At 42.0% G+C, this 18,173-nt stretch overlaps 1 protein-coding gene across 1 annotated transcript in view; it reads left to right on the top strand.

The window, feature by feature from the left end:
- The window catches only part of U2SURP (U2 snRNP associated SURP domain containing), a 64,859-nt gene extending 61,905 nt beyond the window's left edge, over nt 1-2,954 (top strand). Inside the window, exons 26-27 of the mRNA XM_065410416.1 lie at nt 479-655; nt 2,423-2,954. Coding sequence (XP_065266488.1) covers nt 479-655; nt 2,423-2,561 — 316 coding nt within the window. The 3' untranslated portion in view covers nt 2,562-2,954. The remainder of the gene's footprint in view (nt 1-478; nt 656-2,422) is intronic.
- The last annotated feature ends 15,219 nt before the right edge of the window (nt 2,955-18,173 follow it).

Raw genomic sequence — 18,173 nt, forward strand, 5'->3', positions numbered from 1 at the left:
AAATTACTTAGGAAAAATAAATTGCTCTGGTCTAAATATTCTTCACCTCATTACGAAAGTATAAACAGTTTAAATTGTACAGTAGCTTTTAGTCTTCGTGCTGGCCCTCTACTAACATATGTGTTTAGCTGGAGTTTTGGCACTAGCTCAGTAAGCATAGCTGCATTATTTGTAACTTGTGTTGCTTTTTCAAGAACTTGTAGCAATATTGTATTTAATTGCAACTTTGTCACCAATCCATAAACAGGGATCAGTCATAGGTTGTAGTTTGTGACCCAGATAAAAAGTCTGATCAAGTACAGACTGACCTATTTGGAAGCTGTGATTTTAAAAAAAGTTAGCACTACGCTATTTTTAAGGAATGAATGAATGAAACTGCATATTAAATTGGCAAAGAATCTATACAAACGGAGGGAATTCCTTTTTGTAGGGGTGTGTGTATGTGTGTAAATTTATTATTTTTGGTTATCTTACAAAGGAAAAGACGACACAGTACATCTCCCAGTCCATCTCGCAGCAGTGGCAGTAGACGAGCAAAATCCCCATCACCAAAATCAGAGCGCTCAGAGCGATCTGAAAGATCCCACAAAGAGACCTCGCGTTCCAGGTCATCTCACAAAGATTCTCCTAGAGATGTCAGTAAAAAAGCCAAAAGGTAAGCTAGGCATCTCTTCTGGAAATCTACCCTAAATTATACAAGGCAGCAGTACCAATAAACTATATGATTCAAGGTCCTTCCTTTGCCCAATGCCAAACTACAATAATAATCCCCCAGTTCTGGGATTGACAACAGAGCCTCCTTTGCACACACCACCACAGTATTAACGATTATTCATTATCTTTCATGTCATGTTTGAGAAATGCAACTTAAGCGAAGATTCTCACTGGTGAGAACCCTGGTGTAGACACAAGTTTTGGTGGTTTATGGAAGATGTTTTAGCAGTGTAATGAAGAAAACCACTGTTGCCTTGTCTACTCTAGGTCTTTCAACGATGGGGAATTACTTCCTAAATTCCCTACTCTAGATATGGCGTAACAGTATCCTATTGCTGCTATCACCAAAATAGTGGTCTCTGGCTTATGCTATGCATGAGATCAGATATATTTCTCATTAATATTTTATGTGGTTTGTGGTGTTCTGTTTGCATTCCAAAACTCAAGATTGCTCTGAAAGTCTAGATTGCTATACTCATGCATTTTGCTGTAGTCATGTTACTGAAGTTTCAGTTCCTACTATTAGTGACTCGGCAGAGAAGAGAAAAATTGTTATGGTGCATTATATTTGTGATGTTTCTTCTTCAAGCAAAAGTAAGCACCTCCTTGTAGAGAAAGTTAGCAATTATATTAAACCAGAAAGTTGTTTTGGGATAATTACATCTTTCTACAGAGTTCATGCAGTGGTCATATAGCCTGATGAGGCATGAAATCAATTTAGATTAGATGAGATTAATCATGTGCATTAAGAGTGGACCAGATGGTGCAGTAGGTTTATTCATTATCCATTTGTCTGTAGACTCCTGGGTTTGGTCACAATCCATGAACATGTTTGGTTAGAATGCTAGATATTTTCCAGCTCAACACAATTTAGCATAATTGCATGGAATAGAAACGAGCAATGTTGGAATAAGTTGGTGTTAACGCAAAGACTAAGGTGCATTTGCAGAACCATGTAGGAAAGCTTGTACATTATTTGCCTGCTTTAAGTGACATTGATTGGTGCTGTTTTTCTCATACTTTCTGAGCACTGAAACTGAGTCAGTGCACATACCATGAGGGGAGAAATTGTACATGCTAACTGATGTGCCTAGATAACAAGTCAGTAATTTCTGTTTACAAATGACAAAGTAGAACCCCCTTTATCCAAGCCTCCATTATCCGTCTCTCCATATTAACCACCAGCACACACACAGGAATATGGGAAATTGATGCTTCAGCCCCTGGTAGTGGGGCCCAATGTAGTGTGGGGCCCTGGGCAATTGCAACAAAAAGGTTGAGAAACATTGCTGTAGATGGTCCCTATAATGTTTACACTCTTTACTCTTTAACCCTGAACATGATCAATACCTGTACAACTTGATAAAAACTCATGTTGGTTTTCTTGTTAACAAATGAACAAAACATTGTTTGCAAGAACTAGGGGTTTGTATGTTCTGTTAAGTAGATAAGAAGGGGGGCATGTTTTAATGCTTCTCTGGGAGGGGTCAGCTCATTTAAAAGCAACTCCACATCTTAAAATGATGATTGCCCATTTTCCTCATTATCCGAATTTTTGATTATCTGATCTGGCTCTCCCAATTAAATCGGCTAAACAGAGTATTATTCTGTATTTTATTCTAAAGTAGATCAGAGGAAAGAGCCATATAGCTGCAGGAAAAAAGCGAAGGAATTATCTATCAGTATGTAATGAAACTTTATTTTTCAGGTCACCATCTGGCTCAAGGACACCCAAAAGATCAAGAAGGTCACGATCCAGGTCCCCTAAAAAGTCAGGGAAAAAATCCAGGTCGCAGTCCCGTTCTCCACACAGATCTCACAAGAAGTCAAAGAAAAGCAAACACTGACAAAATGTTCATATTTTTTATGATGCTGTCACTTATTGGAAATGCGGTTTTGTTTTTGTGCCTGAACAGTCTGTTTAAAAAACAAAAAAATCAAACAAAAAAGCATTCCTGAATTTTTTGTGAATGCATGTGTATACTCATGAGTAACTGCATCTGTAGACCTGTCATTGTTTTATATTGTACAAAATATCTTCATTGTGACTATTTCCCCAAATGAAACATTTTTGTGTTTAGAGATTTCATCAGAAATGTGTGTATCTGATCTGCTGGCAGTAGTGATATTTTTGTTTTAGAATGTTGTGACATAGCAAAAATAACACAAATGTTTTCCCCTTTTTGTAGCTTTGACAATTTGAATTAGATTTCAAATAAAATCTGAACAGAAATTTAAAACGTGGTTTTCTTGCCCCACTTATGACACAGATCTTTAAAGGCATTCATAGTTTGTTTGGAAGTACTGTGTATTTCAGACATACTATGCTGTTTAAAATCTTTCTTCAGTGGAGTATACGACATCAACAGCTGTGGTCCTTTTTTGTTAGTTTGAATATCAAAAGAAAAGCACCTTTGAATCCAGCTGATGGATGTAATTTCCCATTGTGATGCTTAATGTAGGAGCATTTGACCAGTTTGGTGCCTACAGCTGGGCACGTTAAAAGTTCTGATGTACTAGAGATGTTACCAGTTCTGGTGGTATTTCTCTATTTTAAGTATGGGGAATATCTCTGAAATCAAAGTGAATTTTAAGTGTAGGGATAATATGTGCAATGATGCATCTATAAGCCACATTAGTGGCATGCCTTGGGAACAATGAAAGGAAAAAAGGCCAAAGGCTGAATGATTTTCCTCAAGAAATATAGTTACAATGATTGCAGCATATAGTACATTCTGATTTGTTTTTCTAAAGTGGATTTTTATTCCTAAAGCAGAGCTTTTACATTACATGTTTTTTTTATTGAATATATTTCCCAATTGTGAAAACTGTTCAAAATAGATTAGAAGAAATTAATTTTTTATCAACTTGTTTTTTTTAATTTAATCATATGTTTGAACCAAACAACTGTAACTTTTTCTTCATTTTAGATTTTCGCCTCCTTTACTCTGCTCTTTAGGCCTTGATGTAACTTTAAATCTCTTCAGCTTGGTCTGCAACACTTAACTTTCTTTTTTTACGGAAAAAAAAAAAAAAAAAAAAACCAGGAGGGTTCAGTGTTAATACTTGGAGGCGTGGGTGGATTGTAATAAAAATGTAAAATAAAAAAAGGGACCTGGCCTCCTGTGAACTGTTTCTGAAAGCCAGAGCTGTGCTTATTGCATCCATGGAGTGCTAGATGACCTATTATTATGTTGGTGTGCTTATGGCCTTTAAAGTCTGAACTTTAAAAAGGGGGGGGAAATTGTATACTACTTGTATGTCTCTAGTCAGTTTAAGATGCTGAAGACAGTTGCAAATACAGGATCTAAAAATCTTTATTAAAACCTTTATATTTGGCCCTTAATCTTTCCTCCTCTCTTCCCATTAGAGTCTTTGAGTTAGTGATAATTAAATTAATGTAAATGTGATTTAGAGGTAAAGCATTACTGAAGCTTGTCCTGACAGCCTAGGAACTGAAGGAGACATTCTAGACCAGGGATCGACAGCATTTGGCCCGTGGCCCACCAGGGTAAGCCCTCTGGTGGTCCAGGCCAGTTTGTTTACTTGCTGCATCCGCAGGTTCGGCTGATCGCGGCTCCCACGGGCCGCGCGGCGCGGGATGAGGGATGTGCTGGCCGCGGCTTCCCGCAGCCCCCATTGGCTTGCAGCGGCAAGTAAACAAACAAAAGTGGGAACCGCGATCGGCCGAACCTGCGGACATGGCAGGTAAACAAACCAGCCCGGCCCACCAGGGGGCTTACACTGGCGGGCCGTGTGCCAAATGTTGCCGATCCCTGTTCTAGACCCTTAAATATAAAGAGAATAGATGTGTGCAATGAAGGCTTTCTTGCCATGAGTTTTCAATGGATGCATTACTCACAAGAAGTGAATACACAGTCATGTATTAGTTTCTGTAAAATGGAGTAAACAATTTTAAAAATGTTTGCGTTCATTTTAAAAATATTTTTCTTATCCCTTTGCTTATAAAACCAGACAGGCTTATTAGTAAGAATTCAACTATACAGGCCTTGGAATAAAGTAATTATATATATATATATATATATATATATATATTTATTTTAAATGATCTAAAATAGCTTCTATTTCAATACTTTGATACTTTGATTTCAAAATATATAGGGCCAGAAGCAAATACGACACTTTAGTTGAAGGGGATAGTCCTAGTTCTTCAGTGAGAGAGCGCTCCTATTTCAGGTCAAATAAAAACAAAAGTAGCAGAGTGCAGTTGATTCAGATAAAGGTTCAAGATAAACTGCATTTATCACATGAACATCATACCGACATCTACAGTATGAAGTGTGGAAGTTATGTTTGGGGGGAGGGAGGAATGTCATTGATATAAAAAATGAAAAACCATATGTAAAGCCTACTATACAAGAGTTGGGAATTCAAAATTATTATAAAATTACAATCCGTTATTAGGCAAGTTCCAAGTCAAGTAGCTATAGACCTATAACAGCATGGCTAACCGCACTGCTGTATTTTATAACAGCTTTTATCAGCACATTTAATTTATAAATACTTTATTAACATTCCCTTCTATTTTGTTCTGTTTGCTCATTTTTCTGGCTTTGGAAAAGTTGTTTAATAATACACCTTCAAGAGCTATTAAGAATCCGCAAATTTGATACCAATTCCTATTTTATTGTTGAAAAGAACGCCTTTTGATACCATTTGTTCTAATGTCTCCCTTCTACATAATTTTGTTTATAGCTTGCCTTGTCTGGCAAAGTGGTAATAAAAAAAATACAGAATCTTTACACAGGAAATGCTTAATAAAAGACTTAACTAATATTGGAGATGCAAATTAAACTAAATAGAATAAAAATTTCTCCACATTGTCTAACTCTTGGCAGAATGACTAGATATAGCTTTCATCTGAAATTGCAAGAAGTACATTTTCTGATTATGTAAAGGAGAAATCTGTGTTTCAAGTGTGGTATTGGCTGAACCAGGGCCAGGTGATCCCCACAATAACTGAGGAAAAAGGGGAAGCACAGCCAATGAAATACACTTCACCTCTCCCTAGCCTTGGACTTACAGAAGCCCTTATGTACAGTTACTGCATGGCTGGGGGCTCTAAGAGTTATTGGGTCCTGGTGTAGTCTGGGAGAAGGAATTTTACTACACTGCTTATCTTACAGCTGGGATGGTGTGGATGGAGGAACTGCTGGTGGTGGGGATTTGGGAAATGGCATAGAGAGGTTGGTCCTTGTTCAAGCTGCTCTGTGTTTTGTAGAGTTGGGTTTTCCAATGATCATCTGATTATATGGCAATTGAGCACAGCAACCCCCTATCTTTCCATGTGGCCTCAAACCCTCCCCATTTGAGAAAATGCAAGTAGAGAACATGGAGTCACTGATTCTCCTATAGAGTGTTCCCTGGGAGGTGCATATATAAGCCTTAATGATGTGGTTTATACAAAAGTAAGGAAATTGAGTTTAACCTGCCATAGCATGGAGTTAAACAATGGAGTCCCATTCTGGCTGCATTGTGTCCCTAAAGCCTAAAATGCTAGGCGATGATGCTTACCTTAATGCTTCCTTAAACATTGGAATTTAATGTAAGCAGTGTGTTATTTAATCATCCTTTAATCTGATATGCGCACATTTAAATTGGTGAAGTGCTTTCCCAGTTGTATGCTAAACTCAGCATTATATGCCCTCCTGATAGGACTGGTTCATAAACAAAGAGGGATAAATTTGCAGCTACTCAGAATTCCATCAGCTCTGTATCTAGAGACCTTTCTTTAGCAATGCCTGACTTCTCTGAATGTATTTGTGTTAGCCAGATTGCAGGATTTCTGAAATTTTCCATGTGTGGGCCACATTAATGGGGAGAGTCTCTTGTGACAACTATAATGTTTGCTTATGTGGAAAATCCATATTAGGCAAGTTTAGGCATAGTATTTTAACAGGTGGAAAGGAGGAGAGTTAGCATCATATGGCACTCTAGTTCTCTGCAGACCTTCAGTATGTGCTTGTCAGACTACAGTTTGAAACCAGCGAGTTTATACAATTTCAGCCTAAGTCTTGGTCTCAAACTGTTCCGTTTGGCCAAATTCAGAGGCGGGATTTGGGGTGAGTTGCAGTGGCTAACTTCCAGGTACCCAGCCTCCAAGTAGAATTCACAGCCCTGAGTGAGGCACCCAGGCTCCCTGTACAATGCATGGGGAGAGTTAGGCACCTGAAAAACATGATTCACAGAAGCCACCAAGCTGAGCAGGGAGCCATCTAAGCTAGCCAATAGGAAGTGCCAAGGAGAGCCCCACCCCACAGAAGGAGTTGGGCACCTAAGTCCTAGCTGGAGGCAGGCATCTCCCTCTAATCCAAATTCACAGCTGTGAGCCTGGAGTTAAGCACCTAAGCCAGGTCAGTCTTTTCTCAAGAAAAACTGTGGTCATGGCCCTGCTTACCTAATAGCCCAGTGGTTAGAGCACTCCTCCAGGATATTGGAGATATGGGTTCAAAACCCTACTCTGCCTGGTCTGGAGCAGGATCTCCCACCTCCCAGTTGAGTGCCCTAACAGCCAGGCTATAGCATATTGCGGGGTGGGTTGGTCACTGCTGTTGAAGCTATCTCACTTAGTACAGAATGCTTAAATATTCATTGGTGTAGAGAGTGAGAGAATGACTTTATTACCCAATAATTAGGGAACTCACCTGAGATGTGGGAGTCCCAGGTTCTAATCCCTGCTCCAAATCAGGCAGTGTGGGATTCTTTAAGTAGATGCAACTGTGTATTCCCTTTTAGATCCCTTGGGTGTGCTGGAGCCAGAGAATTTTGCCTAGCAGTACTCTTAGAGAGGCAGTGCTCATGCTTTGTGGCTGTAGCCCGGCCACAAGCTATATGAGGCATCACCGTCCTGACCCCACTCAGTTCCTTCTTACCATCTGTGGCTGGAGTTGGAGCTCTGTTTTTAACCTCACAATCCCACTATTTTTAGTGATTTTTCTAATGGTATATAATTAGTATCCTTAATAGAGTTTGTTAGATTTAGCATGCATTAGCTATAGTTTGTGTTTCCCTGGTAATGCCCTCACCAGGGTTTAAACGTTGTCTGTCGTGTGTGGGAGTGATCCCTACACGTGTTGCTTGCTGTGCCTAGACAGAGCTCAAGGAGCAGTGCTCAATTTGCAGATCATTCACCAAATGGACTCAAGTGGCGAGGTATCTTCATCGGAAGCAGCACCTGCTCAAATAGGCCACATAACCTGCTTTGAAACAGAGGCCCTCATCAGATCGAAGGTCACCCTTGGGTTCTGAGAGTGCTCCCACATCGTGTTCTGGAGCTGGCACCTCTCCAAAGAGATGAAGGAGTTGTTCCCTGTTAAGTGTGCTGTGGAAAAGGTTGCATAACACCAACCAAGACTGCTCCAGGTCCCATGGGGACTTGTCTTCCTCCTCCAGAAGTAGCACAGATTGGCATGGGGTGAACATTGATGCACAGGGTGGAGCAGGCCCCGTCAACTGTTGACTCTGGTTCCAGCCCCTGGGTGTCTGTTGAATCTGGTACCGACAAGGGCATGCTGGCACTGGCTGTTTCCATGCTGGTGGCGTATCAGGCGGCAATAGATCTCCTCTGCCTTTCTGTCCCAACCTCACCCTTGGTCCAGGACTTTGCCAGGGCTGCGTCTTTTATAGCCCCATTGTCTGGGTGGGCCGCTGACCTTGTAAGTCTTGTCAGCACCGTACGGCAAGATCTCCCTTTCACACTCAATGGGAGTGGAGCCAGTACTTGGCTCAGTGCAAGGGCCCTCCCCAGCACCAGGAATGTCCTTGGCATCCCTGTGACACTCACTTCCCTAGGCTTCAACACCATTAGTTACTTTGGTACTGCTGCCGACGTTGGGGTCAACACTACTTCCAGCACAGCAACTATGAGGCCTACTTGGTGCCACCGGTACCGTTTCCATCATCGGCGCCAGCTCCCTCGTCATTTTGGGATACAGACGAGTTGCACTGGTTGTTTGCACCCACATGGCTGGCTCCACCTCTATCCCCTGAACTGGGACGCTTTGGCATCCAGTTTGGGATCTTCATCCTCTCACTTGCCATCGCCTGACCTGCATGGGTGGCCATTCATTGAGCGCTATGGGTACCCCTAGCAGTGGCCTCTATGGAATCCATGGGACGCTCCTCGGTGGAGGAGGTCCCTCTCCTTGTCTCACTCAAAGGCAAGATTGACCAGGTCTGTGGTAGTGACCGTTGATCTGCCGAAGACCCTGGTACTGGTGAGCCTTCCCCTTGGGGAGTCTCCAGAGTCGTCCACCCAGGTCTGTCAGTCCTGGAGGCGGATCCGGCTCTGGCACATATAACTGCTCAATTTTTGTCCCCAGATGATTTCACAGTGCTGGGATCTTCCTCCCCTTAGGTACTGGAGGATTTCAAGGTGCACCAGGACCTTTTGCAGCACGTGGCTGCTTCCCAAGGTATCCAAGAGGAGTTCCTGCAGTGTTTCAGTCGGTGCTCCTTTCTCCCCATCTCTGTTTGGGGACAGGCTGGCCTGCTTTCACAATGCTTGGGTCCTAAGCACAATCAGATCAAGCTATACATCCAGTTCCTCTCCATCCACCACACCCACCCTCCCTCCCCATTCCTCTTCAGGGACTCTTCTCACATAATACTGCTAGTCCAGCAGGTTCACTCTTTACTGGCTTTAGAAGAGGTGGAGGAAGTTCCACCGGAATGCCAGGATCATGGTTTCAACTCCTAGTACTTTCTGGTGCCCAAATCCTAAGAGAGGGGTAAGACCCATTCTTGACCTTCGCAGCCTCAATAAATATATCAGATACATGAGGTTCTGAATGGTCATACTATCGACTATCCTCCCTGTGTTGTCTCAGCATGACTGGTTTAGGGTGACCAGACAGCAAATGTGAAAAATCAGGACAGTGGGTGGGGGTAATAGGAGCCTATATAAGAAAAAGACCCCAAAATCATGACTGTCCCTATAAAATCAGGACATCTGGTCACCCTAGACTGGTTTGCTGCTCTGGACCTTCAGGATGCCTACTTTCATGTGGCAATTCTGCCAGGTCACAGAAAATTCTTTTGATTAATTGTGGCAGACCATCATTTTCAGTACATGGTACTTCATTCAGGCTCTTTTCTGCCCTCAGGTTTTTACCAATGCATGGTGGTTGTGATGGCCTATCTCAGGAAGAGAGAAATCCACATGTATCCATATTTGGATGACTGGTTACTGAGAGGCGGGTCAAGAACATAAGAACATACTGGGTCAGACCAAAGGTCCATCCAGCCCAGTATCCTCTCTACCGACAGTGACCAACGCCAGGTGTCCCAGAGGGAGTGAACCTAACAGGTAATGATCAAGTGATCTCTCTCCTGCCATCCGTCTCCACCCTCTGACAAACAAAGGCTAGGGACACCATTCCTTACCCATCCTGGCTAATAGCCATTAATGGACTTAACCTCCATGAATTTATCTAGCTCACTTTTAAACCCTGTTATAGTCCTAGACTTCACAACCTCCTCAGGCAAGGAGTTCCACAGGTTGACTGTGCACTGTGTGAAGAAGAACTTCCTTTTATTTGTCTTAAACCTGCTGCCCATTAATTTCATTTGGTGGCCCCTAGTTCTTATATTATGTGAACAAGTAAACTTTTCCTTATTCACTTTCTCCAAACCACTCATGATTTTATATACCTTTCCTCTTTTCCAAGCTGAAATGTCCTAACTTCTTTAATCTCTCCTCATATGGGACCCGTTCCAACCCCCTAATCATTTTAGTTGCCCTTCTCTGAACCTTTTCTAATGCCAGTATATCTTTTTTGAGATGAGGAGACCACATCTGTACGCAGTATTCAAGATGTGGGCGTACCATGGATTTCTATAAGGGCAATAAGATATTCTCTGTCTTATTCTCTATCCCTTTTTAAATTATTCCTAACATCCTGTTTGCTTTTTTGACTGCCGCTCCACACTGCGTGGACGTCTTCAGAGAACTATCCACGATGACTCCAAGATCTCTTTCCTGATTAGTTGTAGCTAAATTAGCCCCCATCGTATTGTATGTATAGTTGGGGTTATTTTTTCCAATGTGCATTACTTTACATTTATCCACATTAAATTTCATTTGCCATTTTGTTGCCCAATCACTTAGTTTTGTGAGATCTTTTTGAAGTTCTTCACAGTCTGCTTTGCTCTTAACTATCTTGAGCAGTTTAGTATCATCTGCAAACTTTGCCACATCACTGTTTACCCCTTTCTCCAGATCATTTATGAATAAGTTGAATAGGATTGGTCCTAGGACTGACCCTTGGGGAACACCACTAGTTACCCCTCTCCATTCTGAAAATTTACCATTTTTTCCTACCTTTTGTTCCCTATCTTTTAACCAGTTCTCAAACACCCAGTGTCCATGTGGAATACTTATGTACTAATTACCACCCTTCCCTCATACCATAAACTCACCACTTCTTTTGCAAATATGTTCACAAATCACCTTTTGTATTAATCCAGCAGCTCAACACAAGAGGGCTCTCTAAGGTCCTGGTTCCCTGCATTTTCTGTTCTGGTGGTTTTTCTGGATTTATAAATCTACCTCTGTGCTATTTCAGTGTTCTGGGGTTATATTCAATTTTTTTGTTAGCCTATCTTGCATTGACCTAGTTTCATTTTGTACAGACAATCCCTGCAGGGTTGCATTGATATTGTCTTGTCCCGATTATTACATTTAATTAAAAAAACCAACAACACCCAAAACAGTAACTTGACATTAATAGCTAGTGCTTAGCTCGAGTAGCTTTCTTTCAAACATCTACATACTGCAAAATCTTGGCTTTTGGGGGAAACATTTTCCAAAGTACCTTCAGGATTTAATTCCTCCGATATTTTTATTACTTTTGCCTTTTCTAAAATTTAAAGGTTAGAGGGGGTGGAGGGAAGAGAACACAAGTTTTTAATTCATGGGTTAACACAAATACCACAATGGTTAAATTTGATAAGACCTACAAAATGGGATGACTTTCAAACTTGGGTTAGCTTTATTTAACAAATTTTTGAGCCAGATTTTAAAAAGTTAAAACCACCTCTAAAAAAACTGCATTTATAATTAGTATGTATGTTGGAAACAGCCAAGCTATGGTGCACCACAACTGAAAGTTTATAGCAGGGAAAGTCCAACTCAATCTCCTTTAAGAAGTATCACTAATGGTCAGCCAATGTTTTAAGCAAGTCTCTGCACACTAAGAATAAAACATTGCTGCATTTCCAAAGTATTCATGTGGGGAAAACCTGTATTTTTGCATTTATTCAACTCTTTCTAAACAGCCCAAGTAAAACCAATGGGAGTTTTGAGTGTGCAAGGAATGCAGGATCTAGCCTGAAATGTCTAATCCATTCTGGGCAACTTTAGTAAATTCTTTACAACTTTTTGTATTTCTCTGTCCACCGTACACAGAAACTTTGGGAGGGGCAGCGTTAAATATTTACACCAGGTGGAGACTGGACACAATCTGAGTCGGTCATCTTATTCTGTAGACACATTTAGGTCCCAGTCTTGCAACTGGTGTCACATAATTGGACTGCTGTGCCTATGTGTTGCCCCTTGCAGGATCAGGTCCATAGTCTCTATTTTACTAATCATTGCTGTGATTCTACATTGAATGTCAGTATAAATGGTCATCCTCTCAGCATGTTTCTGTCTGTATGCATTTATGCTAAGCATTAATGTGTTTTCTTCTCAATTTGCTTATATCTGCTTCCCAGAATGTCAATCTTGGCATGTGTTACTATGAAAGTCCAGCAAGACAAGCAAGCTGCTTACAATTGAGGCTAATGATGGCTGAATTGGACAAGATGAGAATTCACTATGACTCTTTTTCAAGCTGTTGTTTAATGCTTATATTATGGGAATTCCACATTAAGTGAACTTTCATTTAAAAAGTCATTGGGTTTATTATGGAGTTATGAAATTGAGCTAATTTCCAGAGCTACTTTTCCAAACAAGGCTGCTTGAGTTTCCTATACTTAATGGCGTCCAACTATTTCAAATAAGTCTTTGAACAGTTGTAATTCCCCTTTGTTCTTGTTAATGGATGAGTTATATTCCATAGTTTAGAGTTAATTCATACTGTTCTATAGATTGGCTCATTCAAGGTGGAAACAACTTCATTTTAGTGCTACAACTAAAATGCTAATGAATTTCATCCTCATGCCATAGGACCACAGAAGTCTTCCTATCTCAAGCAAATGCATGTTATTTTTTTTACCTGTTTCAATCACAACACCGTCTTCATGATAAGCCTGTTACATTAATAACATCTCTCTAAGGGCTAGTGTTGTGTCGGGACGTTTTGCTTTTTAACTCTGTGTAGTAAGCTGGAAAATTTTGCAGTCACTTCAAGAGGAAATGATAGTTTCACATTAGCACTTTATGCCTCATTTGCTTTATGATTTTTGCACTTAGTGCAGAAAATTTCCTAATTACATTATGAGAATAAAATTGTCAGTTTGTCAACGTTCAGTTAAGTAACATTTTTATTTTTAACCTTTTATCTTTGATGGCAATAGCTTATATATATTTATATTATGCAAAATACAATTTCCTGTCCTTGCTAACATTTCTATGGGTTGACTCTGGTTCTGCATGTTCTTCTGTCATTTAACTGTCCAAGATTATATAATTTCTATTGCTCTTCTCCCACCTACCCCCACTATCCCCATTGATGTCCTTTGTTTCTCAGAAACCCATCAATGAGGCATGGGGTTGTCACTCTGTAGTTACCCGTATGCCCTGTCTTGGTCAAATAATACCTCCCACCTCTACCTACTGCTTAGATATCAAGGCAATAGGTAGTTTTAAAATACCTATGGCAGTTGTGGAGGATTGTTTTGCTCTTCCTTGAGATTGGGAAACTGTTCATACCTATTACCCAACACAGAATCTGGGTCGTGCTCCACAAGCTTGTCTCTTGTGGGCCTAACCTCAAACATGTCTGAAACCCACCCCCTATGCCCTGGTGCCACTATGTTGGACACCAGTGCTCGGCTGCTGACAAAGTATGAGCCACTGGCCAACAGAGCTCAGAATGCATTTGGAGATTGTGTGGAGGGAAAACATACAGTAGATCTGTATAATTCAATGGCTCTAAAATATTTTCCCATTGAATTTCATAACAGGCACCCTTGAACCAATTGAAAAAAGCTCAAATCTGGGATTCAGATACCCATGTCATTCCTTCCCAGGTTATGTGCTGGGATTGACACATGCCCCCAATCCACAATATGCAGCATAAGCACAATGGTTAGATTCCACCATCTATTATCAAGACCCTGATCAGGCTACAGGAACCAGCAGAGAAGTTTTGGCAAAGGTGAAAAGGAACTGTATTGAGTGGCTATTTCTGGAGGCCAGAATGGCTCAGTTAGAACTCTTCTCCTGCTGGGCATGGTGGGGTGCCAATATCCCCTTCAGTGTAATCTGGTAAAACCAGAAGTGAACCATTTCATTTCAAAATTATTTTTCATACACATCCTTCTTAGCAGATTGTAGGTTAGTTATATAAACAATATTGAACTGAACAATTGCCAATCTGGATTCATATTTTAAGGCAGTGCAGTTAAAGTATAAAAGTTACCAAATGACTCTCTTAATTTCCTTTTGGAATATAGTGCAACTGCATAACAATTGAAACAGGAATTGCAATTTCAGTACAACTCAGAAATAGTGACTTCACTGCGCAATAATGTCCTCAGGGCATTCATAACATTCTAGTGTTCCTTCAACTGCAAAAACAAGAATCTGCAAATAGCAAAACTTTATTGAAAAAGCCACTTTGTTTAACTGGGGACAGATGTATAGTAGAAACTGGAGGAAAAGCAGTTCACTACAGATTGGATGCCCAATTTGTTAAATTCTAAGCAGTAGTTATCAACTGCTACTTGCATTTTGACACGTTACTTGGTTTTGGTGATTCATTGCAGCACAGCCTGATGCATGAGCCGTTTTGAAGAAACAGCTCAAAGGGAAAAGACTCTTTCATTGCTACACCAACAGTTTAGTATAATATCTAAGACTTCATCCATTAGTAGGAATGTAAAAATAAATAAATAAATCAGCAATTACTTCATGAGGCATTGAATAAGCTGCTGGAAGTTATAAGCAGGGCTAAAAATGAATGCTTTAAAATATAATCATGCTACAATTTCAAAGACTGCTGCTCCATTTTTCTCCTTTCCCTAGCAACAGTATAGCTAAAATAAAATAAATATTTCCACAGCATCATAGATCTTCAAGATCTTTCATTCCATTCAGCCTTTTTTGGCATCTGTTCAGCAGAGTAAATATCTCATTCACATTTTGAACATTGCAACGTAGTCTCATAACTCACATCTTGCTTTCAGAACCCAGCTTCCACGCAGTGTTTGAGAAACTAGCAGTGCACACACTTGTCCTTAACAGATCTGCAGATTGTGTTGGATAATAAGTTTTAGATGTTAGACAGCGGTGAGCACTCTAAATCCATAAATACTATCACATTTTCTAAGCACATTATACCCACATTTAAACCTCAAACTTTCATCAAAATAGATCAAACAACTTTTACAAGAAAGGACTTCCTGAAAATCTTCTCAACCCTAAAAAGGCCTCCATCTCCTCCTACTTCCACTCAGTCCCTCCCACTGGGGAGCCGGACAGAATGGTGAATCCTGCAGCTCCTGTGGGAAGTGAGTGCCACAGTCCAGGAGCCCCTTAATGAAAATGTCTTCCACTAATCCCTCTCTAAATTAAATGAAGGGCTGTTAGCATGAGTGCCTCAGAGAATTGCAACTGACAGGGTAAGTGATCTCTCAACTAGTCAGAGCTCAAGTAATCTAAGGGGTTATGTACACTATATATTTATCTCAAAGTCAAGATTGATTGTTCCCTTTCCCTTGCCCACCTTCCCTATCCAGACATGACTCCCCCCACCCTGATATGTGTGTTGCCTATAGCAGAAATTGAGGTAGCTACCCCAGTCAGCAGCCAAAGAGGGATCTCAAGGTAAGATGAATTGACTGATATTCAAGAAAGTCAAGAAAGCCCTAGTGTGGCAGCAGGGCTGTGACACAACAGTCAGTGTAAGTGAGTCTGCCTATGCCTTCCCACAATGCCCCAGGAAACTTCCCATGGTGGCCTCTCTTGCCATCTATCTACTCTCCATTTCTAAGCAGTGACCCTGACTGAAAGTCACTTACCAATTTATATAGCATAGGTACTGGATGTAAGGGTGCTGCCGCACCCCGTGGCTAGAAGGGGGTTCCATTATATACAGTGATGCAGGACTGATACAGAAATAAGGAGAATGGTTATCTGGAACCAGCTGGATTGTAGAAGCTCCTTTTTTCTCCCTATATTCCCCAAAAGGGACAGACATCTTCACCCATAGTACCCTTTGAGAGCATTCACAACACCGTTTTGAATGGCTCTATAAACTTCCTGAGAAGTTTTGGATCTAACAGCATTAAGTATTGCACCAGTGTGGATGCCTGGTGTACCAGAAAGCCCATTACTGATAGTTGTAGTGTGAACATGCTGTCTCATGCTAGCCTGAATCAAGATAAATTAATGAGAGAGAGACTTAAATGAGGAAAGTCTGTAGCATAGACATACCCTAGGTCTTTAAAGATTAACATGTCAGGTCATAAGAGTGGCCATACTGGGTCAGATCAGTGGTCCATCTTGCCCAGTATCCTGTCGTCTGACAGCAGCCAGTGCTGGCTGCTTCAGAGGGAGTGAACAGATCAGGACAATTTATCAAATGTCCAGTCCTTGCTTCAAGCAGTCAGAGGTTTAGGGACACCAGAACATGGAGTTGCATTCCTGACCATCATGGCTAATAGCTATTGATGGATCTATCCTCCATGAATGTATCTAAAGATTTTTAAAAATCCAGTTATACTTTTGGCCTTCACAACATCTCTGGCAATAAGTTCCACAGGCTGACTCTGTGTTGAGTGAAGACGTACCACCTTATGTAAACCTGCTGCTGCCTTCTTTTGTTATGTGAAGAGTTAAATAACTTTTCCTTATTCACTGTCTCAACACCATTCATGATATACTAGACTTTTATCATATCCCCCCTTAGTCATCTCTTTTCTAAATTGAACAGTCCCAATCTTTGTAATCTCTCCTCATATAGAAGCTGTTCCATACCCTTAATAATTTTTGTTGCCCTTCTTTGTACCTTTTCTAATTCTAACGTATCTTTTATTGACATGGGGTGACCAGAACTGCACATAGTATTCAAGATGTGCGCGTACCATGGATTTATACAGTGGCATTATGATATTTTCTATCCTATTTATCCCTTTCCTAATGGTTCCTAAAATTCTATTAGCTTTTTTGACTGCTGCTGAACATTGAGCAGATATTTTCAGAGAACTATCCACAAAGGGTACGTCTACACTTACCTCCGGGTCCGACGGCAGGCAATCGATGTTCTGGGATCGATTTATCGTGTCTTGTCTAGACGCGATAAATCGATCCCGGATTGATCCCGGAAGTGCTCGCCGTCGACGCCGGTACTCCAGCTCGGCGAGAGGAGTACGCGGCATCGACGGGGGAGCATCTGGACCCACGGTAAGTTTGGACTAAGGTACTTCGAATTCAGCTACGTTATTAATGTAGCTGAATTTGCGTACCTTAGTCCGAAGTGGGGGGGTAGTGTGGACCAGGCCAAAGATGCCAAGATCTTTCTTGAGTGGTAACAGCTAGTTTAGACCCCATCATTTTTTTTATACTTGGGCTCATGTTTTCCAATGTGCCCTTTTGCATTTATCAACATTTAATTTCATGTGCCATTGTCTTCCCCAGTCACCCAGTTTTGTGAGATCCCTTTGTAACTCTTGGCAGTCAGTTTTGGACTTGAGTAATTTGTAAATTGTAAATTGCTACCTTACTGATTACCCCCTGTGATGGGGCAGCTGCCCCTCACTGGCTGCAGGGCCGGCTCCAGGCACCAGCCAACCAAGCACGTGCTTGGGGCGGCACCTGGTAAGGGGCGGCCAATCTTGGGGTGGCGGGGGGCAGCGCGGCGCTCGGCAGGGGGTGTTCGGCGGCACGGCGCTCGGCGGGGAGGGGTTCGGCGGCGCGGCATGCGCGGGGGGGGGGGTTCAGCGGCGCGGCGCTCCGCAGAGGGTGGGGGGTGTTCGGCGGCGCGGCACTTGGTGGGGGTTTCGGCAGCACGGCGCTCCGCGGGGGTGTTCGGCAGCGCGGCGCTCCGCGGGGGTTTTGGCGGCGTGGGGGGGGGGGGTGTGCTTTGGCAGCGCGGCGCTCGGCGGGGGTGTTCGGCAGCGCGGCGCTCGGCGGGGGTGTTCGGCAGCGCGGCGCTCGGCGGGGGTGTTCGGCAGCGCGGCGCTCGGCGGGGGTGTTCGGCAGCGCGGCGCTCGGCGGGGGTGTTCGGCAGCGCGGCGCTCGGCGGGGGTGTTCGGCAGCGCGGCACTCGGGG

Source organism: Emys orbicularis, chromosome 9, assembly GCF_028017835.1.
Source record: "Emys orbicularis isolate rEmyOrb1 chromosome 9, rEmyOrb1.hap1, whole genome shotgun sequence".
Taxonomy (NCBI): domain Eukaryota; kingdom Metazoa; phylum Chordata; order Testudines; family Emydidae; genus Emys; species Emys orbicularis.